The following is a 26733-nucleotide window of genomic DNA, read 5'->3' on the forward strand; positions in this document are numbered from 1 at the left end:
GTCTTAAAGAACTTTTGTTAAAATAAGGATCAAACTAGAGAACATACTAGAAAGTGGCTGTCACTTTTAGAAAACCTGTAATACTGGTCTAGGTAGCCAAGTAGTCAATTTGCTAAATTGCTTTCTACTTATTATGTTTGTTTATTCAAATGCCCAATTCTGACTTTCTAAATGCATGTAATTTATTAGATGCCTTAGCTACTGTACTTTTCCAAACCTTGCAATGCAGTTTATAGTTCAAGAAATCTTTCCCAAATTGCATTATATTCAGGTAAATTACAAAAGCAAATGATTTGAAAATCACTGATATTTGAGTTTATATGTATAATAATTGGAATGAAATTTTCAGAAAACCCCGCATGGGACCAAGCACAATCAATTTAGATGTTTTCTTGCTTAAGCTTCTTTGGTGTGAAAGATCTGCTAAACCTGAGAAGCAGATTTGTACTATCTCTACCATATATTTTCACAAAGCTTTCCCATGAGAAATTACCAACACAATATGCTGAAATAATCTTAGATCATAGCTAATCCACCGCAAGGCAATTCTGTGCATTGCCAAGACCAGATTTATAATTTTATGCTTCCGCCTACCCCTTAGGACAGGATTCCTTCACATTTTCAGGTTTTTACTGGAAGCCATGAGTTCTAGAGACTTGATTTATTAAAACAAATCAACTAAACACATTGAAAAATCTTGGCTTGCATGAAGTAGAACTATAAGCTGTGTTTTGATTATCCAACTCTGAGAAAATAAACTTTGCAGGAAAGATGCCATCTTTCATTGAAGTCATGCCATTGCTGGTCAGAAAACATGAATCATGGGCTTTATAGCAGTGCTGATTGATAACCTTATACAAATTTCAGTGAAAAGCTAATTGAGGGCAGTATTTTTGCAAAAAGCAGCCACTTAAAATGGACATAGTGACTTACTTTCAGCAGCGGATTATATCTTCGGTAAATGCTCTTTACCTTTCTCTAAATTTGCCTACACTTTCACCCAAACAACCAAAGACTCCTAAAATTTTACCGGTTGATTTTGTCTCTGAAAATATAATAAATGAATTCAGCTGCCAGAATACTGAAATGAACTCATCTGTGTACCTTACCTCTTGTTTGTTTGTATATCCACTGCAACAGAGTCAAGTTTTTCCTGTATGCCAGGATTTGCCTAGGGTAGATTTGCATATAATTTACACTGAGATTTAATGTTACGTGCAAGAAAGTAGTTGCCTAAAGGTTTTGCCTCCTGTTCCATGTTTGGCAGCAAAAATACTTATAATTTAGTTTCATCTTTGTATATTTATAGCTTGTTCTTATTAGGGCCAATTTGGTCTAGTTTTGCTTTAGGCACCAGGTTAGAAAGGAGCAGACCATGAGTTCAAGTCCAAGCTCAACTTCATGAAAGCCAGTTGGATGACTTAGCCCAACACATCTCACAGGAATGTTGTGGTGGGGAAAATAGGAGGAGGAAGGTGGGTTTACTGCCTTGCTGCCTATTTGTAAATAATAAATGTGGAATGCAAATAAATAAACATTTAAAAAAATGCATTGAGTAATGCTTAAAGGAATTGTCAGTTTTAATCCATACACCTGATTTTTCTGCTGAAGGCAATGAAAAGGTAGTTCTAAACAGAGGTGTGTTCCATTTATCCTCACCACCAATTCGCATCATGACATTTGCCTGTGTGTGCATGCTCCATTCGCGTGCATGCGTTCCCTCACGCAGTTTGGCTTCTGCACATGCTCAGTTGCTGGAATAGGCCTGAAACACAGCTGAGGAGCTGATCAGCTGTGCTTGGGGGAAGGAATAAAGGTCAGTTTAAACCCAGTTTAAAAGGCCAGGAGGGCGCTTTTACAAGCAATAGAACAGGAAAAACTTTCAAAAAAGTTAAAAAATGCACCATAAAAAAAAAAAAAGATGGCGGCGCCCACAGAGTGGCATCAACTGAACCACATCCATGACACCATTGTCATGTCACCAGCGGGTCACTAACAGTTCCAAGTAATCTGGTCCAAAATGGGAGGAACCCACTCTTGGTCCTAAAAAAAAAAAGCTCTTCATCTTCCTGAATCAGGTGTGCTGGGGAGAGGATGGAAGTACAGTGGTACTTCGTGATACGAACCCCTCATGATACGAACACTTCGAGATACGAACCCGGGGTTCAGAAAATTTTTGCCTCTTCTTACAAACTTTTTTCGCCTTACAAACCCACCGCAGATCGCAAAATGGCGCTCCGCCGGGTGCCACCGCCCGGCTGTTACCTTTTAAAACAGCTGGGGGGCTTCTCGGCATTTTCCTGAACCCGAACCCAAACCTGAACTTTTTGGGTTCGGGTTTGGGAGGCCACCGAGAAGCACTTGGCTGTTTCAAAAGGTTACAGCCGGGCGGCGGCGCTCGGCGGAGCGCTGTTTTTGTGATCGGCGGCGGCGTTTTTGGCCGATCTGGAGGCTGGAAAGAAGGTGGGGAATCCCAATAGGGAATTCCATGGGCGGAGCCTTGACATCACAAAGACGTCCTTCCTGGAGGCCACGTTTCGGCCGAGAAGCCCCCCTGCTGTTTAAGAAGGTGACAGGCGGGCGGCGGCGCTTCTCGGTTCTGGTTCGGGAGAACGCCGAGAAGCCCCCCGGCTGTTTTAAAAGGTGACAGCCGGGCGGCGGCACCCAGCGGAGCACCATTTTGGGAATTTTTTTTGCCCCCTTGCACGCATTAATCGCTTTTACATTGTTTCCAATGGGAAACATTGTTTCGTGTTACGAACTTTTCGCCTTACGAACCTCCTTCTGGAACCAATTAGGTTCGTAAGACGAGGTATTACTGTATTTTGCTTAAAATTAGACATGTCTGGAAGAACAGGAGCCACTGGTGTTTCTTGTTCCTTCTGCTTTTTTAGCATTTGAGAAATTACTGTTCAGCCACCAAAAAGATAATTGCAGAAGCCTCCTAATTTACTTTTCTAAAACACTAATTGTGCGATACAGAGATTAGGATTAAGACCAAAACGCTAGAAAAATAGGTGAAACAATATTTCTCAGGTTATTTTCCTGGTTATAAATTCGTTTTCATCTTCTACCTTACCAAATAACCTTTCTTGGTGAGTCCCTGCTTATTTTGGAGTCTGCACACCAAGTTTCTTACCTTTCTTTTTCAGCATGAGAAATATACCAGCCAACTTCAGATGAGCTTTAAAGGCACAGCACTGAAAAGAGCAGAACAGCCAATGGAACATGATGGAAATATTGAATTCTCCCAAACCAAGCTGGAGAAAGGAGAGAAGAAAGCAACTACAGGTACCTGTTTAGAAAAACCAGTTAATTAAGATATGGGAAAGGACTTTCTTCTCTAGAATTCTGATTTATATTTATTTAGGTTGGAAACATCCTATAGTGCAGTGTTTCCCAACCTTGGCATCTGGACTTCAACTCCCAGAATTCCCCAGCCAGCGTCTGCTGGCTGGGGAATTCTGGGAGTTGAAGTCCAGATCTCTTCAAGTTGCCAAGGTTGAGAAACACTGCTATAGTGGCTGGACCAATGATGGCTAACCTTTTCCAGACCAAGTGCCCAGATGTACGCACATGCACCTGAACCCCCAAAATGTAATGTATGTGTACCCCTCCACCCCGTGCATACGTGTGTGATCCCCTGCATGTAGCCTGCCTTCTCACGCATGCGTGGCAGAGACCCGAAGACCAGTTGGCTGGGCAACAGCTTGCATGCTGTGTCCTATCTCTGACATGCTTGCCATAGGTTCGCCATCACGAGGCTAGACAATGAAGATGATTTCATTTATTTATATAGACATCCATCTCACATAAGTGATTGGGCAGCTGACAAGGATTAAAACACAGAAAAAATTACCATGTGTAACTGTCAGGGGCCAATGATAAAATGGCCTACCCATTGAGAAATACATAATTTAAACAACAGAACTCATCTGCTTGTGTAAGTAAGGACCTCTACCTCCTTTGTTTCTTACTATTGAAGTTGAAATTAGTGATTGAAGAATATTGAAGCTTGTTCATTATTTTCTAGTGAGAAACTGAGATCCAAAGGCTAAAATGATACATTTTAATAGATTGTTAGGAAAAAACCTTACTATGTGTGCTCCCAGTGTATATGCTACATTCATGTGGAACTCATTACTAGACACCGTGGTGTCAACCCCCAACCCCCAACATTTTTCCCTTAGACTTTCCACTATTGACTTCTCCAGATTCCTTAGAGGTCAGTAAGGGGCGAGCATGTGCACTAGTGTGCCTTCTGTCCCCTGTACAATTGTCTGTCCTATATTTTATATATCTTTTCTCCCATCCATATATCCTTCCTCTACTCTTCATTGATGTATTCTATTCTCATATCTCTTCTTCTATCCCTTCCCCGATATTTACTACTTCACGTTTTTATTCTCTTTAACTTTCAATTTATATTGGACAAAATAAATAAATAAATAAATAAAATAAATAAAATATTGATAAGAAATCGATTCCCACAGTGGGATCAATAATTTAATCAAAAGAGAATTGAGATGCTACGTTTATCATTTTAAAAACATTTAGAAACAAAACTCTCACTTCATTCCTTGAGCAAGGTACTAGATAATATAAGGAGAAGGAAAAAGATCCCTGCAGATTTTACTCCACTAGTCATAACTGACTATAGGGAGATCTCTGTTTCAAGCCATTGAGCCAGTGCTCAATGAAGAAGTTACCGTGGTCACGTGGCCAGCATGACATCACAGAATGGTGCTTTCCTCCCCACTAAATTGCTATCTATTAATCTATTTACATTTTTATGCTTTAGAACTGCTAGGTGGATAGAAACTAGGCGAAGATGGGAGCTCACCCAGTCGACCGACACTCTGATCTCAAACCCAGGCTGTTTTTTTCAGCTGACATGCCCGGCATCTTAACCCTGAGCCATCATGCTGCCTAGATAATATAAATGATCCCCTAATATTGCAGTCGTTTGCATTGTATATTTTCACCACAACATACTTTGACTGATAGTCCCATCTTTACTGAATTGAAAATCACATTCAAATTACCCCGGTTGAACATTAGAAGGTTATAAACGTAAAGTTGATAAACTTAAATGTTAACTATTATTGAACTTGAAAGCTATCTAAATCAGAAGGATTTTGGAGATTTATTTAAAATGAGAGAGTCCCTCCTATAAACTGGTTTATTAATTAATTTATTATGAATTTAGTAGATTTGTGTGCCACCCATCTTATCTAATAGTTTTGAAGCATATTATTATTATTTATTTATTTATTTATTTTATTTATTATTTAGATTTGTATGCCGCCCCTCTCCGCAGACTCGGGGCGGCTCACAACAAGATACGGCGAATCATAACAAATCCAAATAGATTTAAAATATTTAAAAAGATTTAAAAGGAACCCCATTTACTAACAAACACACACACAAACATACCATGTATAAATTGAACATGCCCGGGGGAGGTGTTTCAGTTCCCCCATGCCTGACGGCAAAGGTGGGTTTTAAGGAGTTTACGGAAGGCAGGTAGAGTAGGGACAGGCCTAATCTCTGGGGGGAGTTGGTTCCAGAGAGTCGGGGCCGCCACAGAGAAGGCTCTTCCCCTGGGGCCCGCCAACCGACATTGTTTAGTTGACGGGACCCAGAGAAGGCCCACTCTGTGGGACCTAATCGGTCGCTGGGATTCGTGTTGTTGTTGTTGTTGTTGCTATTATTATTATTATTATTATTATTATTATTATTATTATTATTATTATTAATTAGATTTGTATGCCGCCCCTCTCCGTAGACTTTATATCTTTAGGGTTTAAAGCAAGTTCCCTATTTTTTTCTTTCCCATTTTTTTTCTTCCTGTTTTTTTTCCTCCTGCTTGAAAACTGTACATACTTATTATGATTTTTTTTTTAGTAGGCAAATGAAAAGTGTTCCAAAATATCTGTAGGCTGGATAAACTTTCTCTTGTAAGTCATGTATGAACTGTTCAGATTATAGTTTCTCAAACTTGACAACTTTAAGATGGGTGAATCTCAACTACCAGAATTCCTCAGCCAATTGTGGTGGGGAATTCTGGGAGTTTACAACGTTCAGTTCACCATTCTGGGAGTTGACAAGGTTGAGAAACACTAGTTTAGTTGATTCATGGGGCAAAGAATGCAAAATTTCTGATGAGCATATTTCCATAGGAAACTACAATCAAATTGAATCACCTCTTGCGACTTTGGGGAAACAATAAAAACAACTTTATTTTAATTTTCCTCATTGTCTTACCATCAGTCTATCATTGGAACTATCAATTATAAACCATCTCATAAAATTTTAATATTTAGTTTGTCAGCTAAAAATGCACGAAGCAATAAAAGCACAATACTTTTAAAAATTCAAACAACAAAACAAAATATCCAACATCTCCCCCCTCCCCACGATCTATTGTAACTGGCAATATATTCAAATTTTCAAACTTCACATAGCATTTTTAAAACAAGATGTTAAGCAGAGCAGTTTTGCAGTTTAATTTTTAGTTAACTGTTTCCAAGAATAGATCAGTGGCTGAAAAGTGGCCTATTTAAGTATATATTACTACACAAGTAGCAATGCAGAAACCCAAAATTTAGAAAATGAACAATAATGAATGGATATCAAGACTGTTATGCTGTGTAGAAGTATGATCTCATGCAAACAGCCCCAAAGCAAAAAAGAAAAATGTAAAAAGGAAATTACCGTATATACTCGAGTATAAGCCAACCCGATTATAAGCCGCGGCACCTACTTTTGCCACAAAAACTGGGAAAACTTATTGACTCGAGCCTAGGATGGAAAATGCAGTGGCTACTGGTAACTTATAAAAATGGAAACCAATAAAATTACATTAATTGAGTCATCAGTAGATTAAATGTTTTAGAATATTAATTTCAAAGAAAACCTGTAAACTACAGTAGCTCTGTCAGTTTAAAAGAAAATAATTGTCCCAATATGCAGGTATAGGCATTTATAGGCAGGTAATTGTTCCCCAAAGTGAGGTATAGGCAAAAAAATTGCAATCCTCAATTCCCCGCTGTTCCGCTTCCCTGCCGCTCTGTCTTCTTGCTGGCACAGAGCGTGTGTTGTCATCACGTTGCCTGTGCAGGATACTCTGGATAGCCGCAGGTCTGCGGCTGTCCGGAGTCCACTGTGGAGCAGGGAGTGCTCGCTCACTGCTTCGCAGTGGTATCTCTTCACCTGTATGCACTTCCTGAGGAGTCGCGTATAACTGAAGTGTCCCTGCTGGCGCTCAGGCCATTGTAGCGCCCGAGTGCTGTCAGTGACTCGAGTATAAGCCAAGGTCGTATTTTTCAGCACATTTTTTGTGCTGAAAAACTCGACTTAATACTCGAGTATATACGTGTCAGGCCTGAGTCTTCATGTGGAGTTTAGAGAGTTCAGCCTGACACAACACAAGGGGGGATGGGAGGGGTAGTGAGTATTTAGAGGGGAAATATTCCAAAGATTCCTTTCTCCAAGCCAAGGCCACTGTTTGCTCTGCCTCAACTGAAGAGATGAGGAAGTTGATATGCTCCTGCACACAGACTGGCTCTCGTGATGAACTTGTGGGTGTGCGGGATGTAAGATGAACCTTAACCTAGGTGGGATTCTGGGAAGTACTCAGAATCGGAATGACAATGGCGTAGCTAACATGGCTCTGTTAATAAATCAAGCTCTGATTGAGAGAAATGGACTGGGACTTGTTTTATTTCTCAGATACTATTAGAACGCTGACAATACGGCATTCTGCCCCAGAGCAAACTAGCTTCAGCTATCTCCTTTGCTTCTTCCTGGCTCTCAGGGCATAGCCCCAAAGGAGGAAAAGACTCAACCACAAATAAGGTTAAAAGGCTTTACTTAAAGAAAGTTAAAAACAACAACTTGGCCGTTTGCCTAGACCAGCTCACTAAGATAAAAATACTTATTCGGCTGTTGTTGCAGACTTCTGGATATTCTTGCTTTCGTTCCGGATCTGGGCCTGGATTGCCCAGTATTTGTGGGGGGAGTAATTCACCCTTCTAAAAAGGATAAACTGCCAGCCCTTTCTTGCAAAGGAGGAAAAACAATAACTACTAATAGAGGCCAGAGAGCATGGTTTTCAAGCCAGCCCCCTGCATCCTCACACTTTCTGAAGTAGACAGGCACCCAGTCTCCTTCCTGGTATCTAATGCATAGATAAAACTACCCTGGAGGGCTGCAGCCACATAGGAATGTGCCGCTGAGGCATGAGAGAAATGCAATTACGAGTGTCCCAAAATGGGAAGGAGATCTACTCATTCATAGTCTTTACTATTCTGAAACTTTGGTTAAATTTTGACTAGCAAATTTGTGCCAGGAGCTATTATTATGGCATGATTCATTTAAATAAAACATGTAAGTAAATATTTAATTTGGATTAAGTGCTTTGGAACTAAATTAATGTCTTTAAAATTGAGGGGATGGGAAGGCAATGTAAAAAAAAAGCTGGCTTTTAATTGTGTTTGAGATAATTCTGTTCTTGTCAATTGGGGCAGTATTTCTTAAGGGAAAGAAAAGCATAATCTTTGTCTTAATTTCCAAAAAAGTGAACTCTCATGCTCTTGAAGACAAAAACATGGAGATGTTTAAAAGGGTGATTCTCACTGGTGGTCCCAGAATTTTTAAGCTCTAAAAACATATTTGATGACTGGAGACAATAAAGTTACTTAAAGGAAAACCCAGAAAAACTGCTGGTGCCATGCAAACCATAGATGCTGAAAAAAACTCATGGAAATATGTCCTCTTTGTCTGGATACTGATAGAAGATATATGAATACCTCATACAGTATATTTTGTCCTCTGCATTTTAAAAAAAATAGTTTTTATTAATTAAATACATTAAAAACAACAAAGAAAAAATAGCAACATATTGTAAGAAAAAAAGAAGCAGGACAAGCAAAGACTGACAAAACATTTCACATAGACATAAACAACAAATTTGTCAACTATACTGTTGACTGCTAGTTTGCAAATTTCCAAATTAAATACTACATGTTTTTGCTATATTTACATTTTGCAACTGTCAGATAGTTATCTACAGAGGGGTTTACTATTCCTCTTATCTGAAATATAATGATTTTTCTTTTGGGAGTAAATTGTATAGAATTTTAAATTATTTGTTCATTTCTTTTACTTTTTAATGTATTTATATTGTTTTAGCCAATTATGCCATTGTTCCCATGCATTATAAAAGTCTGTTTTGTCTTTGTCTTAGAGTTCATAGGTCATCTTGGTCAATTCTGTATGCTCATGTACTTTATTTATAAAATTTAAGGTGGTTGGGATTGTATCTTTCTTCCAATATTGATCTATAACATTCTGGCTGCTGTCAAAATATGTAAAATCAGATATCTGTCCTCTTTTTTGAATTTTTGCTTCTCTGCATTTAAACTGATGTGTGTATTCACGATTATTCATAGATATGCATCCTTACTATTTTTATGCTTTGATTAAACAATTCCCCCATATGTATATGCTCTATCTGTGATGGACCTAGTAATTATAGCAGGTAACATGCTGCGTTGTTTATTAGAACAGTGATTTTAAAACTGTTTGATCCAGTCTCAAATAATATAATTACTACCCCCACCCCCCCCAAATATCACCCAGACAGTTGTTTTTCACCAGTGTTTTGACAGTGGCAATCCCAGTGGATCCCCAACTCACAAACAAGCAATTACAAATTGCTCCATTACCCCCAGAATATGCCTGAATTACCCTCAGTTTAGGAACCACTGCAGTAGAAGGTGGTTAAAGCTCATATTCTCAGCCTGAAGGAAGAAACAGCTTGGTGGAAGAAATTGTAATGCAAGTCTGATTTCTGCCATATAGTTAATTTTACATGTTTTCTTCGGCAGTTGCTTAAGATTGCAAGGATGCTTTTTGTGTATGATGGGCTGTTTTCTAACTAAAGGTTTTAAAGGATTTTAGTTTTATGATATGAATACTGGATTAAAAAAGATGAGCATTCAAAATTTCTCTAATACAAAACTATGCATGCAGAAAAAAAGGAACTAGGTGTTGGCACTGATAAAGCATGGTAGGATTAATTACTCTGCTATGTTAAATACAAATAAAGATTTTTTTTAAAAAAACAAGTTTTGTTTCAACTTATAATGGACCTCCAGATGCTGGCCCTCTATGGCTGTACATAAAAGTTTTCCTCTTACGTTAGGTGGATTAAACTGAAAACGTGCATTTGGATTGTTAATTCAGTAATATCAAGACTGATATACTGTGTTGGAGTAAACAAATATGGACGAGATATCAATTGAAAGCTGCATCTGTGAGGTTTAAAAAAAATATTATAGCTCTTCTTTTATTTATCAGATTAGATTTGTGTGCCGCCTCTCTCCAAAAACTTAAATTTGATTGAATAGTATTTTTAGCACAACTGCATTCTCTGGAGAGAGTTGGCAGAGTGCTCTTTCTAATCTTCCAGTTCCTTGTCACTGACTTTTTAGTAGATATGGTTGAGCGCTGCTGTCCTTAAACCTTCCTAAATTAACATGCCTCCCACTCTCCTTCCTTTAATTTCAATTGTTTACTAGATTGTTTTTGCCCTTTCTTCTTTCTTTTGATCCCTGCCATTATCACATTTACTGCGGATTTCATACTTCATCAGCAAAACCAAGTGCAGAGTCACCAGATGATGTAAATCTAGGCAACTCTCTGTTTTTTAGAATCTTCTTAAAGGAAGCAATTTATAATTGATATACTGTATATCTCCAGTGTCATAGTAATGATGATTTAATAGCAGACCAGCTGATGTAAGGCTGTAAACTGAAATGCTGATGCAATGAGGATGAGTCAGCAGGGTTATTGCTGCTTTAAGAAGCTGTCTATGTAAAGCAGAGGTCTTCAAACTTGGCAACTTTAAGACTAATGGACTTCAACCCCCAGAATTCTCATAGCTGGCTGGAGAATTCTGGGAATTGAAGTCCACAAGTCTTAAAGTTACATAGAAACATAGAAGGCAGAAAAAGACCTCATGGTCCATCTAGTCTGCCCTTATACTATTTTCTGTATTTTATCTTAGGATGGATATATGTTTATCCCAGGCATGTTTAAATTCAGTTACTGTGGATTTATCTACCACGTCTGCTGGAAGTTTGTTCCAAGGATCTACTACTCTTTCAGTAAAATAATATTTTCTCACGTTGCTTCTGATCTTTCCCCCAACTAACGTCAGATTGTGTCCCCTTGTTCTTGTGTTCACTTTCCTATTAAAAACACTTCCCTCCTGGACCTTATTTAACCCTTTAACATATTTAAATGTTTCAATCATGTGTCCCCCCTTTTCCTTCTGTCCTCCAGACTATACAGATTGAGTTCATTAAATCTTTCCTGATACGTTTTATGCTTAAGACCTTCCACCATTCTTGCAGCCCGTCTTTGGACCCGTTCAATTTTGTCAATATCTTTTTGTAGGTGAGGTCTCCAGAACTGAACACAGTATTCCAAATGTGGTCTCACCAGCATTCTATATAGCGGGATCATAATCTCCCTCTTCCTGCTTGTTATACCTCTAGCTATGCAGCCAAGCATCCTACTTGCTTTCCCTACCGCCTGACTGCACTGTTCACCCATTTTGAGACTGTCAGAAATCAGAAGCTGCCAAGTTTGGGGACCCCTGATATAAGGGATGCCATGAAAAGCCCCCTCTCTCTGTCTCTCCTCATGTATCACTCTCCTCCTCATGTTCTATCAGCATTGTAGTTCTAGATATAGAGTTGAAGATTGTTGTTTTCTCAGTATGTGCCTACCACATGTATGTATGTATGTATGTATGTATGTGTGTGTATATATATATATATATATATATATATATATATATATATATATATATATATATAGAGAGAGAGAGAGAGAGAGAGAGAGAGAGAGAGAGAGAAATCTTGTATATAAACCACTGTTTGTAAGACAAACTTCTATGTACTGTATTTTGCTCCTGGATTGTCTCAAAATAGTAATCACACTCTGCGCATTCTGACATCCAAGGTATTTTAGTTGAAATTTATTGACTACATCTGGAGTCAAGCCATTTCATGAAACATAGTGACTGAAATGTTGATTTAATAGAGGCAGAATAAAAATATCTGCAAGTTGGCTTCCTTTTTTGCCAGCAGCTGTACAGATTGTTGTGTCTTTCTTCTGATGCCTTTAAAAAAAAACATGTTTGGCTAAAATGCTCAGCATTCTATATGCTTCTTGAAAAAATGGAAGGACATTTATTTCATGTTTCACTTTTTATGACATGATTTACATTGCCCTTCTAAAATAGAGGAAGCCTGCTACTGAATACTCAGTTCATGGTAACCTCAGATAGCTGGGATAAGAAATGTGTCTGCCTTAAAGAGCTGCTAGTAACTCAAATAAATAGTACTGGATTTGATGCAGTGACTCAACATAAGGGACATCATATATTTTTTCATTAATGTGTACTGAAACCACAGCCCTGCGAACGGAGACAATTATAGTTAGACAGTTAGAAATGTACCAGGGGAATCTACCTCCCTCTAGGCCAGTGATTCTCAATCTTTCTCATGCCACAACCCCTAAATACAGTTCCTCATGTTGTGGTGACCCCCAACCATAAGTCTAGCGCCAAATCTCCCAAAAGAGCTTTAAGCTGCAAGTGCCTGATTGGTCAGATTGTAAAAATATGTTCCAAGGCACCAGAATAGAAGTTTTAGTTCCTAACACCATGGGAAATTTGTCTTTTCCCATGGTCTTAGGTGACCCATGTGAAACAGTCATTTGACCACAAAAAGGGTCCCGACCCCCAGGTTGAGAACCACTGCTCTAGGCTATAGCCATGCACAAAATAGTTTTGGATAATTATTGTCGCCACCTCTGAGAGACAAAGCAGGCTTTCTTTCAGAATATCATTCAGTCTCAGCATAAGACTCCATCTTCTTCTCTTCCTTTAAATTCTCTGTAAGCAAAATCTACCACTGAATCAGAAAATAATCCGCCTCCCTGATCATCTGTTTCAGTTGAGGACTTTCTGCCTTTATCCTAGGTTTTCTAACATTATTTTCTTTTGGAAAAAGTTCACACCTTTGCATTCTTTTGCTCTTCAGCGTCAGTTACATTTTAAAAATGGAACTATTTGTTTGATTTGAGGACATGACACGTCATTTTCAAGAATAACATCATTTTGGTTCTATCACTCTTTCCGATAACCTCATTTGATTGTCAGCAGTGCTTTGGTTATATAAAGATTGACCTTGAATAATGACATTTGTGGTTATTTAGTGTAAAAACATAAGGATAGCCAAGGTTCACTTTTGTCTTCCACAGTAGTCAACTCAGTAATTCTTTGGGTGTGTATATACACACATTTGTGTGTATTTTCTCTCTCCCTCTAACTCCTCCCCCCCGCTCGGATGGCATACACACTATTTAATAACTTATTTAGCACATTGCTGGCACTTCAGACTGAGAAATGTGGATTAAATACCTTGCTCTAAGAACCTATGCTTATTGTTCCATTTTTGTTGATTTTAATTTGTTTAATTGCATGCTGATCCTACCACCCCAATGTTTTTAATAGGCAACAGCTGCAAGGGTCAATCTTTAAAGAGATTGCATGCTTACTGGTTGCTATCACTTTATCACACTGAGATAAATGTTTGTAGTCCTTGCTTTACAACCTAATTGGGACAAACCTCCATCGCTGAGCAATGTGGTTATTAAGTGAAATATCAGATGACAATTTGGTTTAGTAATAGCAATTCCAGCAAGACCCCATGCAGTCATTAGACCAGGACTTATTTCTACCCCAGATCCAACCCATTGTTGCAAGAAAGTGGGATTGCCTCCATTTCAGCATCCGCCTAAATCCTACCATCTCTACCCATTTGACAATGCCACCAGCTTCCCCTGCCACTCAATACTGTGTCAAGAATCAATCAGTGCAATTGTCAATTTGAACCAAATGAATGGACGTTAAGTGAGGATTACTTGTAGTTCAGTAGTCAAGTGCCCGATTGACCTTGATCCTGTCTTTATATTTTTTCCCCCTATCCTGCACTCTTTAAGCTGTCTGCTCGAATTGATGAGGCAAGAAATGTGCTTGAGGGATTAGTGCCATCTGGATAGATTGGCATAAAAACTGTGGTGGAGAGAGGGGAATAACTAATGAGCTACTGTATATTCAAAGAAACCAGTTCTAATATACAGCAGTTAAAATGACAGAGCAGGTTAGTTACTCTTTTTTTAAGCTGGAGTGAAAATTGAATGATTCAATATTCAGAGAATGGATATGTGTGTATGTGTATAGAATAGATAGATAGACCGACAGACCGACAGACACAGACAGACCTCTGTCTATGTCATGGAAGGAACGTAAAGAGTTGGCAAATACATTTCAATTCTGAAAACACATTGTGGATTTCTTACAGAAAGACCACCCTCTTGACTGTGGTTAAAGCATCCAGGTAACAGAAGGAAAACGGGCTTGTGTGTTCTCCATTACAACTCTAGGTCTTTGGAATGATCTATGCCATCCCAATTACTTTATCCTTGTTCTCCATACATATGAACCCTTCCAAGCAAATAATCATCAACTGACAACTTGTGGTCTGTTTGATAGGAACACAGTTATACAACTATGGAGGGATCCTAAGATGCCGTAGGATTTGAGTTTTAGAAGTAGTTTGTCATGAACCACTGAGTTGAAGGCTTTACAGAAGTAGATGCAATTTACTTCCCCATTGCCTTTGTTGGTCAGAAGGTTGCAAAAGTTGATCACATGACCCTGGGACTATCATAAATATGAACCAATTTCCAATCATCTGAATTTTGATCACATGGCCATTGAGGATGCTGCATTGGTTGTAAGTGTGAAAAATGATCACAAGTCTCTTTTTCCAGTGCCACTGTAGCTTTGAACAGTCAGTAAACTATTGTAAGTTGAGAACTGTATATCTGCACTGGATATAATTGTGGCTAATTTTGTCTAGATACAGTAGTCTGAATAATTATGATTTGAAACCAAAGTTTGAAGTTATTTAAAAAATATATCAATGCAGAAGTATTTATTTTCAGTTGGATAACAAGTGAATGGTTGATATTTTGTTCTTTGTTAAAATGCATACTCTATTTGCAAATAAAGAACTTACTAATTGCATAAATGTGCTTAGGAACAGTTCGCTCTAATGTGTAGGTCAACTGAAATAGTTGACCAACAGCACTCTTTTCCCTTTCTTCCCTCTTTCTTTCTTTGCTCTTCCTCCCTTTTTTCTTTTTTCCCCTTCCTTTTCTTTTTCTCCTTTCTTTCTTTTTCCATTTTACCATGCATAAATTGAGTCTAGGCTTAAGTGATAAGCCAACTATGTAACTAATATAGTATATTAAGTATATACCAATATATTAAGTAATTGATATAAAATATATAAAGAAGAAAGAATAGTAAACTGCTGAAATGTAAGCCTAAAAACCTCAACTAATGTTACAAACATGTTGGTTAATTTTGTTTATTTTAATTGTTTAATAAAGTTTACTTAAAAAAATGCATACTTCCCTGTTTGTTTCTTATTTACATTTTTTGTACCTAGAGGGGACAACTACTTATCGCACACCACTCTATGGCCGTCCATCATGGTGGGGAGAGGATGATGCTAACAATAAACTGGATTCAACAGGTGAAAGAAGGCGAGAAGAACAATATTCAGGTCAGTATAGCTTAGCTCCCATTTAGCAGCAAAGTCATGTCTTTTGTAAATAAGCTTTAGGATCCATCCCGTCCATTCTTAGTACAGTGATCCCCCGGGTATCGCGATCCCGATCATTGCGAACGGCTATATGGCGATTTTTCAACCCGGAAGTAAAAATACCATCTGCGCATGCGCGCCCTTTTTTCTATGGCCACGCATGCGTAGATGGCGCTGGGCAGATCAGCTGCTGGGCGGCTTCCCTGGGTCTTCCCCCTCTTGCTGGCGGGAGGGCGAGCGGCGGGCATCAGCAAGGAGTTTCCCCACCACCCACGCAAACTCCTCGCTGCTGCCGGGCCCGCCGCTTGTCTTGTCCGCCCGCCGCTTGTCCGCCGCCTGCCTGCCCGCGCGCCCGCCGCTCGCCCGCCCTTCGCCCGCCCATGCCGTTCGCTCACGCAGCTTCCCAACTGAGTCCTGAAGCCAGAAGGCAAAGGCGAACTTCTGCGTTTGGCTTCGGGACTCAGCTGGGAAGCGGCGCTGGGGTTTCCCCACCGCCCACGCAAACTCCTCGCTGCCGCTCGCCCGCCCTTCGCCGTTTGCTCGCGCCGCTTCCCAGCTGAGTCCTGAAGCAAACTTCCGCGTTTGGCTTCAGGACTCAGCTGGGAAGCGGCGCGAGCGAACGGCGTGGGCGGGCGAAGGGCGGGTGAGCGGCAGCGAGGAGTTTGCGTGGGCGGTGGGGAGACCCCAGCGCCGCTTCCCAGCTGAGTCCCGAAGCCAAACGCGGAAGTTCGCCTTTGCCTTCTGGCTTCAGGACTCAGCTGGGAAGCGGCGCGAGCGAACGGCGTGGGCGGGCGAAGGGCGGGCAAGCGGCGGACGCGCGGGCAGGCAGGCGGCGGACAAGCGGCGGGCGGACAAGACAAGCGGCGGGCGCGGCAGCAGCGAGGAGTTTGCGTGGGCAGCGGGGAAACCCCAATCTTTGGCTCCTCGCTGCTGCGGCGGAAGTAAAAACACCATCTGCGCATGCGCAGATGGTGTTTTTACTTCCGCACCGCTACTTCGCGAAAAACCGATCATTGCGAGGGGTCCTGGAACGGAACCCTCGCAATAATCGGGGGACCACTGTATCTCTATCTTGCCCTTATTTTTTAAGATACTGCTTTCTATAAAATAATAACAATAACAGAGTTACAAAAGACCTTGGAGTCCCCTGCTTAGACAGGAAACCCTACACTACTTCAGACAAATGGTTATCCAGCGTCTTCTTAAAAACTTCCAATATTGGAACATTCATAACTTCTGGAGGCAAATTGTTCCATTGATTAATTGTTCTAACTGGCAGGAAATTTCTCATTAGTTCTAAGTTGCTTCTCTCCTTGATTAGTTTCCACCCATTGCTTCTTGTTCTACCCTCAGGGGTTTTGGATAATAGTATGATTCCCTCTTCTTTGTGGCAATTCCTGAGATATTGGAATGCTGCTATCATGTAGTCCAGTGATGGCAAACCTTTTTTTCCCATGGGTGCTGAAAGTGCTCGGTGCGCACTATCGCATGTGCGCGAGTACTCACACCCATAATCCAATGCCTGCAGAGGGTGAAAATGGACTCCCCCTCTTCCCGGAGGCCAGAATTGGCCCATTTCCCAACTTCTGGTGGGCCCTGGAGGCCTGTTTTTCGCTCTCCCCAGGTTCTAGAGGCTTTCCTGGAGCCTGTATTCCTCTGGAGGCCCTCTGTAAGCCCTCCCAGAGCCTCCGTGTGAGCTGAAAATCAACTGGTTGGCATGCACATGCAGATTGGAGATGAGCTAGGGCAATAGCTTGTGTGTCAGCAGATATGGCCCAGTGTGCCACCTGTGGCATAGGCTCGCCATCATTGCCCTAGTCCTTCTTTTCATTAAGCTAGACTTATCTAGTTCCTGCAACTGGTCTTCATATATTTTAGCCTCCAGTCTCCTAATCATCATTGTTGCTCTTCTCTGCACTCTTTCTAGAGTCTCAATATCCTTTTTACATCGTGGCAACCAAAGCCTATCTCCTGGAGATTAGGATTAGGATTGGAGATTCTGGAGTTTTGCAATAGAATCTACAGGATTGCAGAGAAGCCCATCCCTTCAACACAACACAAGACTTCGGTTTCATGGAGTGCCCTGACCTCTGCTTGTATAAGTGATGGGTCTCCTCACACTGCTGCTCTTAATGCTCAATAAATGTTATACACAACTCCCACGAAACAGCAAAACACTGCCTTTTTGCATGCTGCAAAATACAAACACCCATCCACGCCCCAAACCCTTGACTTTAAAGCAAAAAAGGCAGGTGGTGTGGGAGAAGAAAGGCATGGAAAGGAAGAGTATTCCAAAGAAAAGACAGTATGTGAAAGGAGCAAGAGTAGGCACAAAGGCAGCCACTGCTACAAGATAAATATTAGTAGTTCTAACTGGCTAGATGAATTATGGTACATTTTGCCTTCTAAAGAGTGCTTGAAAACTTCCCAAGGTAGAAGAAAATGGCTGTCCTGGTAGTAACAGATACTGAGCAGTCGGATCACATGGTATACATCAAAGTTCTCCAACCTTGGCAACTTTAAGACTTGTGGACTTCAACTCCCAGAGTTCCTCAGCCAGTTTTGCTGGCTGAGGAACTCTGGGAGTTGAAGTCCACAAGTCTTAAAGTTGCCAAGGTTGGAGACCCCTAGTATACATAACTCATCAGCTAAAGTTCTTGCCGGTGTATTTCCCATCCCAATTCAAAGTGTTGCTGTTTATCCCAAAGGTGCTTTTTCAGGAGGCAACTGGACTTTCTTTGTTTTTCTTTGAAGACATTTTGCTTCTCATCCAAGAAGCTTCTTCAGTTCTGAAGAACTGAACTGGAAAAGCTTCTTGAATGAGAAGTGAAACATCTTCAAGGAACAACAAAGAAAATCCAATTGCCTCTTAGAAAAGCGTCTTTGGGTAATCTTGACTGGAATGACGGAGAATTTTCATAAACATAAACCAAGAATCTCCACAACCTTTAAGTGTTTAGGGACCAAAATAGGTTGCCTTAATCCATATCAATGCATCTTTTCATCCACTGAGGTCCCCCTCTTGTCTGTCAATCTGTGAGAAAGAGTAGAATATCAGGAACAAGCCTTGTGTCCCTATCATGCTTCTGAAACTCAAGATCAGCTGTATATGCAGAGATCTTTCTTTACAGACTTTCAGAAGAGCCCCAAAGGAATTCTTTTTTTAAAGTAGTTTTCCAGATCTGCTGCTTGGAATTTGACGTGACATAATTCATTTTAATATTTGCTTTGGATTGGTTTGTTGTTTGACTTGCATTGCTTGTTATGTTATGAAGTTATTTTCGTGTTTCTTGTTACTAATGACTGTTTTTAAATTAAATTGGGGGTTTAGATTGGTTGTTTTACTTATTACTGGATTTTAGAATTGTATTGTTTTTACATGTTGTAAGCCGCCCAGAATCCTCGGAGGGGGTGGAATACAAATCCAATAAAATATATAAATACAGTGATACCTTGTCTTACAAACTTAATTGGCTCCGGGACAAGGTTCTTAAGGTGAAAAGTTTGTAAGACGAAACAATGTTTTCCATAGGAATCAATGGAAAAGCGATTAATGCGTGCAAGCCCAAAATTCAACCCTTTTGCCAGCCGAAGCGCCCATTTTTGCGCTGCTGGGATTCCCCTGAGGTTCCCCTCCATGGGAAGCCCCACCTCCGGACTTCTGTGTTTTTGCGATGCTGCAGGGGAATCCCAGCAGGGGAATCCCAGCATCGCAAAAACGAGTGCTTCGCTGGCAACGAAAGTCCGAAGGTGGGGTTTCCCATGGAGGGGAGCCTCAGGGGAATCACAGCAGCGCAAAAACGGGTGCTTTGCTGGCAATGGAAGTCCGGAAGTGGGACATCCCAGCGGCGGCGGTGGGTTTGTAAGGTGAAAATAGTTTGTAAGAAGAGGCAAAAAAATCTTAAACCCCGGGTTTGTATCTCGAAAAGTTTGTATGATGAGGCGTTTGTAAGATGAGGTATCACTGTATATAAAATATTAAATTGTGGAATTGCTGACATTTTAAGAGTGTTAAACTTAACTGTTTTCCTCATTATATAGACAGAACAAAAGACTTAGTCCAACACGAAGAAGAAATCAACGGTAACATCACTGGCTACAGAGACCCTCAAGGCGAGTCCGTCTACGCATTCCGGAGGGAACCCAGCTACTTCGAAATCCCAACAAAAGAATTCCATCAGCCAGTAAAAACTCCAGAGGTGCAAGTCCATGAGATCCCCACCAAAGATGTAGATGTGGCGGTGTCACCTGTTGTGCAGAGCCACGCTTCTTTTACCATTGAGTTTGATGATTGCACTCCAGGTAAAATGAAGATAAAAGACCACGTCACTAAATTTTCCCTCAGGCAGAGACGGAACCTCAGCAAGGACACTGGCCATGTGGAAATCATTTCCGCAGAGAATAAAGTGGCTGACTGGCTGGTGCATAACGATCCAAGTCTCATGAGAAGGCAGTCTCCTGGAGATGATGTCTATAGTACAAAAAGTGACCTTCCTGTTCATGTGAAGACTCTGAAAGGTAAAACCTATGGAGAACCTTTTTTCCCCTCGGGTGCCGAAAGAGCGTGCGCAGGGGTGGGCAGCAGGCAGGACGGGGTGGAACACAGTTCCACCGGTGGAAATGAAGCTGTGTGCCCAGCTCCAGCTGACTATCCCCCCTTCCCATCCTCTTCCTCTTCCTCGGAAAGCAGCAGGGAGACCAGCACTGGCAGGAGTTGAAGAGGGCCCATTTCCTCCCCCCTCTTTTCTCAACAGCTGATTGGTACCCATTCGCCTAGCTACCCAGCCTGAGGCAGGGGGCGGGAAACGCGAAGCAAATTGTCAGCCCAGAGAGAGACACTAGTGAGGTTGTAAGTCCCACCTGGTCACGTGGCCGGCAAGCCACTCCTACCCAGTCACATGACCATCAAGCCACACCCACAAAATAAGCCACACCCACAGCGTGGCAGTAAAAATTTGGCTGCCCATTACTGAGCGTGTGCGCATGCTATCACGCATGCATGAGTGCCCACATCCATAATTCAATGCCTGGGGAGGGCGAAAGCAGCTTCCCTACCCCCAAAGGCCCTCTGGTGGCCAAAAATGGCCAGTCTCCCAAATTCTGGTGGGCCCAGGAGGCTCGTGTTTCTCCGTCCCCAGTCTCCAAAGGTTTCCCTAGGAGCTGGGGGAGGGTAAAAACACCCTTCCCCATCCCCTGAAGGCTTTTTGGAAGCCAAAAACACCCTCCCAGAGCCTCTGTGTGAGGCAAAGATCAGCTGTCTGGCACACACATGCACATTGGAGCTGAATTAGGGCAATGGCTCGCGTGCCATCAGATATGGCTCCGCGTGCCACCTGTGGCACCCATGCCATAGGTTTGCCATCACTGCTCTATGCTTTGTTTGTTATATGTAAAAAAACAAAACAATAAAATTTGGAGCCAGAGAAATTTTGGAATTAAAGATATTGAGGAGCACATTGTAGATTGTAGCACAATGTAGCACAATCCTGACTGTTACAAAATAGATTCAGATATAGTTTCCCTTTTGAGAGGGGTTGAGCCAGCATGAAAAGTTCTGCAGGATTTGTTTCATTGTAAATGAAGTCTCCAAGCATGTTTTGGAACATGATTTGAAGAAACAATCATGGCATTTGACTCCTAACAAATAATCTGAGTGGGAAAGTGTAGGAAATTACACATTTTATGCATTTCTGCATTATAGAAAATTTCTAGTAAAAAAGGTCAACAGTGTTTCTTGGGTTTAATACAGTGAACCCTCGAGTTTCGCGTCCTCAAGGATCGCGAAAGGGCTATTTCGCTAGTTTGCAACCCGGAAGTAAACTCCACCATCTGCGCATGCGTGCCCTTCCACGCATGCGTAGATGGTGGAGTTTCCCCGCCGGGCAGAGGCTTCCCTGGGTCTTCCCCCTCTTGCCCCGTAAGACCCCAGCGGCGGTGGGCTGGAGCGAGAGCTTGGGGCACCCTAGCTCCGCTTCCCAGCTGGGAAGCGGAGCCGGCAACAGCGTGGGCGGGCGGGCGGCGCGCGCGAGCTTGGGGCAGCCTAGCTCCGCTCCCCAGCTGGGAAGCGGATCTAGGGAGTCCCCAACGCGCGCGCGTTGCTGGGGAAAGCGCGCGCGCTTGGGAACATCCCAGCTTCGCTCCCAGCTGGGGAGCGGATCTAGGGAGTCCCCACCGCGCGCGCGTTGCTGGGGAAAGCGCGCGCGGCTGGGGAGCGAAGCTGGGATGTTCCCAAGCGCGCGCGCTTTCCCCAGCAACGCGCGCGCGGTGGGGACTCCCTAGATCCGCTCCCCAGCTGGGAGCGAAGCTGGGATGTTCCCAAGCGCGCGCGCTTTCCCCAGCAACGCGCGCGCGGTGGGGACTCCCTAAATCCGCTCCCCAGCTGGGAGCGAAGCTGGGATGTTCCCAAGCGAGCGGGCACCCAGGGAAGCCGTTGCGCGAGCAACGGGGTGGGCAGGCGAAGGGCGGGCGGCAGTAGAAGCAAAAACACCATCTGCGCAAGCGCAGATGGTGTTTTTACTTCCGCACCGCTACTTCGCTAAAAATCGATCATCGCGTGGGGTCCTGGAACGGAACCCTCGCGATGATCGAGGGTTCACTGTATACCCGTTGACTTATCTCTTTAAAGTAATATATTTGTTGCAAGGAAGTGGCTTTTCAGGTCACAATTTCAAATAGTTACATAAAAAAGACCTAATTTTTTAAAATAAAAACCTATGACTTAAAACTCCTAGTGCTGTGTAAATGTAAATTGGTAACCCTTAATAGACAAATATATACATTACTAAACTCTCCTGTTTTATTCATTCATTCATTCATTCATTCATTCATTCATTCATTTATTTATTTATTTATTTATTTATTTATTGTTAGAGTTGAAAGGGACCATGCAGGTCATCAAGTCCAACCCCCTGCCTGAGCAGGAATCCTAAAGCACCCCAGCCAAATGGCAGTCCAATCTCCTCTTGAAAGTGTCCAGAGTTGGGGAGTTCACAACCTCCGCAGGCAGGTTGTTCCACTGGTTGATCGCTCTGACCATCAGGAAGTTCTTCCTTACTTTTGTCTGTCTGTAATTTTCAATTGGGTGAAAGGTGTATCACAGGGCAATAATTTTTGAATCAATGTACCTCAGATGGATTTCCTTAAATAATATATCTCAAATCCCATTGGACTGAACTTTGATAAAGTACTGTCATGCCACCACAGTCACCTGTGGTCATGTCATCATTTCTAACATCCCCATGTGCTTTTCACAAGGAGAGTCAGTGGGGAAACCTAAAGACAGTTGAAAGTAGCTCTCACTTTGACTGATTTCTTTGTCTGCCCATGATAATTCTTTTTATCTGTTCAGGTAAGGAAATTTCTCTGAAATGAGGACCCAGTAAGTCTTGGGTTGTCTAATGCTATGTTCTGCCCCTGCCAAGAATGTAACAACACCCAGTTTGTACGCACCTATTTAATTCAAACACCACTACTAATAAAGGTCTTAGCAGTGAATATGAACACATCAATCTACAACCAGTCTTTTTTGGCATGCAACCAGCTACTAATTAATCTTCATTAATAGCAGGTATCAGGTCAAAGAGTTTTAAAGCCAAGGAGAGCAATTAGGTCTTGATATCTTACACAGCTTCAGAGAGTTTGGCAAAATGCCTAGAGGTAGTTCTTGATAACCCAACGCAGCAGAGCAAACAAAGCAGAAGTCTTTCAGATACAGAGCAAACTATGATCACACAGTTTTTACAAGCATTGTTCTCTACAGCTTGTCAGCTGCCTCTTATATCTTTAAGTAGACTCAGGGAGTGGCCAGATTGCACCCAGTCTTAATCCCGAGGAGACCTCCTTTGGAGAAACTGTTCTTGTCTCTTGGCACTCTGTGGGCTCTCAAGAAGAGGAGAAGCCTCCTCTTCCTCGTCGCTGCTCTGAGGTGCTGAACATTCCGAAAGCTCTGGCTGAACCTCTGCCTCTGGCACCGAGTCCTTGCCATCCTCCCCACTATCCAACTTGGGTGCTCGCTGCACAGGCTGCTGGTGCATTACTATGTTGATCTCCTCTTGAGCAGGATCCTCTATCAACTACACGGGCTGGTAGTAGGCCACAATATGCTATCTAAAGGAAGAGGCAAGGAGACGTTATTTATTTATTTATTATTAGAGTTGAAAGGGACCTTGCAGGTCATCAAGTCCAACCCTCTGCTCAAGCAGGAAACCCTACACCACCCTAGCCAGATGGCAGTCCAATTTCCATTTAAATGTGTCAAATGATGGGGCATTCACAACCTCCACTGGCAGACCGTTCCACTGGTTGATCGCTCTCACTGTCAGAAAGTTCTTCCTTATTTCCAGGTTTGTTTGTTTGTTTGTTTATTTATTTTGTCCAATACACAATGAAAGTTTTAGTGGGTATATATCTATATACACATAGTAAAATACATGATGAAAGTTATAGAGGAGATACTCATAGTAAAATATATCTAAGAAATAATAGAAAAGAAGGTATAGTAATAGAACATATCAATGAAAGAATAGAAGAAGAGATATCGGAATAGAAGAAAGGTATAGGAGATATAGGAGAGCAATAGGACAGGGGACAGAAGGTTGAATCTCTCCTTGGTCAGCTTCCATCCATTGCTCCTGGTCTGGCCTTCTATTGCCCTGGAAAATAGTGTGACCTCCTCCTCTCTGTGGCAACCTATCAAATATCTGTATATTGCTGTCATGTCCCCACTGACCTCCTTTTCTCTAGACTATCCATGCCCAATTCCAGCAACCTCTCTTCGTATGTGTTGGTTTCCAGTCCCTTTATCATTTTAGTTGCTTTTTTCCGTATTGATGTATTGACAGAAAAAGGAAGCATGCCTTGTCCTAGAACAATCTGATCTGTGTTCCAATTCTTTAGGCAACAGACATGAAGATGGAACCCAAAGTGATTCAGAGGACCAAGTGGCACCCAAGCCAGAGAAAGAGACAGTTAGCAATGAGCATATGGCAGAGCAAGCCAAACTCCAGCGCCAAATTCGACGTGATCCCCAGGAAATGCTCCACAACCAGCAGGCCTTTGTCATTGAGTTCTTTGATGACATGCCCAGAAAGAAAAGATCGCAGTCTTTCACACACAGTGGACAATCTACCCAAAATGAGGTTGATCCTACCCTGAAGACGAAAGTTGAAAAACGCAAAATTACAGTGCCTGCTGAGAAACCAGTAAGTTCTATGCCCACCCAACTTCCGCCTGCAACAGGAACCAAAGGGCCAAGCAATGCGTTCACCACTCCAAGAGCTGGCTCCTTTAGGAGGGAGAAGGCAGATGAGCGGACCAGCCCTTCCTCAACCTCCACATCACGGACACCTGTCAAAAGTCATGGGAGCGTTGGAAGGAAGTCAAAATTAGCTCAAGAGTTTGCTGCTGAATGTTTAAGGGAAAGCGTTCAAGCAACTCAGCCCAACATTGAAAAGCCCCCTCCTGTGCAAACACTACTAAACCCACGGGCAGTAACTGTCCCAACAGCACCAGAAACAATTCCACCACCAATTGCTGACCCTAAAGTGGCCAAAGCTAGGAAACAGGAAGAGGAAGACAGTTTGAGTGAAACAGGCACTTACACTATTGAAACTGAATCACAGGATAAGGAAGTAGAAGAAGCTCGAAAAATGATTGATCAGGTAAGCTCATATTTCTTTCTTAGAAACAAAAGGAACCAGTGCATTTTTGTCATTTGGAGTTTGGTAATCAAAACTTTAGGGTAAGAATAGTGAGGCTTGATACAGCCACTAAAGTGCTACTGACCAACTAAATTAATAGGATTAATATCCTTTCCTCTTGCATTTCTTATGGGTTTACTTGCTCTTGCACTGCATTAAATATGGCAAATTCTAAACTAGTTTTATTTTTCTCATGTTTGCTTTGATAGCAACCAAACCCTTTGATGAAAACCTGGATTAACCAGGTGCAATTAAAACTATTGCAAAAGCCACCCTTAAGTAAGGCATTTATGGAGAAGGGCCAAAAGATTAGTGTAGGTAGGAGGCAAGGAGTTGGGTTCCTATAAACCCTGTGGCTGGATCCTGATCTGATAATCCTGCCCAAAAATGTCATGTCGGCACTGGAACAAAAAGTTGCGGTAATTACGTCTTAATTCTCATGTACAGCAGGGGAGGTGATAAGCTTGCTTTATCAGGGAAATGGGTGGCAAATACATTTAACAAGTAAGTAAGTAAATAAATAAATAAGATTGATTGATTGTATCTTTTAAATAAAATTTTAAAAAAGCATTTCATGTAGACTGTGTTGCTTTACATGCAATATTCAAAAGAGCTGGATTTCTATTTTTCTTAACTAGGCATTATGCAGGTTGCAACCTTGCAGTCAAATGTGGCTGTTCAAGCATCATGACTGCTACCTGCTGGTGCTTTCTGATGGTAGTCAAAAGATACAATTCTATGTCACTAATCCTTTATATATTTACAGTGATACCTCATCTTACAAACGCCTCGTCATACAAACTTTTCGAGATACAAACCCGGGGTTTAAGATTTTTTTGCCTCTTCTTACAAACTATTTTCACCTTACAAACCCACCACCGCTGCTGGGATGCCCCACCTCCGGACTTCCATTGCCAGCGAAGCACCCGTTTTTGTGCTGCTGGGATTCCCCTGAGGCTCCTCTCCATGGGAAACCCCACCTCCAGACTTCCATTGCCAGCGAAGCACTTGTTTTTGTGATACTGGGAGTTCCCTGCTGGGAAAAACACAGAAGTCCAGAGGTGGGGTTTCCTATGGAGGGGAACCTCAGGGGAATCCAGGCAGCGCAAAAACGGGCGCTTTGGCTGGCAAAAGGGGTGAATTTTGGGCTTGCACGCATTAATAGCTTTTCCATTGATTCCTATGGGAAACATTGTTTCATCTTACAAACTTTTCACCTTAAGAACCTCATCCCGGAACCAATTAAGTTTGTAAGACAAGGTATCACTGTACTTATTTAT

General features: G+C 41.9%; 1 protein-coding gene across 10 annotated transcripts in view; it reads left to right on the forward strand.

Annotated features, from left to right (window-relative positions):
- CEP170B (centrosomal protein 170B) overlaps positions 1-26733 on the forward strand; it is a 100898-nt gene that overhangs the window by 31859 nt on the left and 42306 nt on the right. For all 10 annotated transcript variants that reach the window (XM_070751418.1, XM_070751448.1, XM_070751428.1 and 7 more), the window contains exons 6-9: positions 3153-3291; positions 15600-15716; positions 19797-20273; positions 24651-25414. In XM_070751418.1, coding sequence (XP_070607519.1) covers positions 3153-3291; positions 15600-15716; positions 19797-20273; positions 24651-25414 — 1497 coding nt within the window. The remainder of the gene's footprint in view (positions 1-3152; positions 3292-15599; positions 15717-19796; positions 20274-24650; positions 25415-26733) is intronic.

Source organism: Erythrolamprus reginae, chromosome 1 (genome assembly GCF_031021105.1).
Source record: "Erythrolamprus reginae isolate rEryReg1 chromosome 1, rEryReg1.hap1, whole genome shotgun sequence".
In the NCBI taxonomy this organism is placed as follows: domain Eukaryota; kingdom Metazoa; phylum Chordata; class Lepidosauria; order Squamata; family Dipsadidae; genus Erythrolamprus; species Erythrolamprus reginae.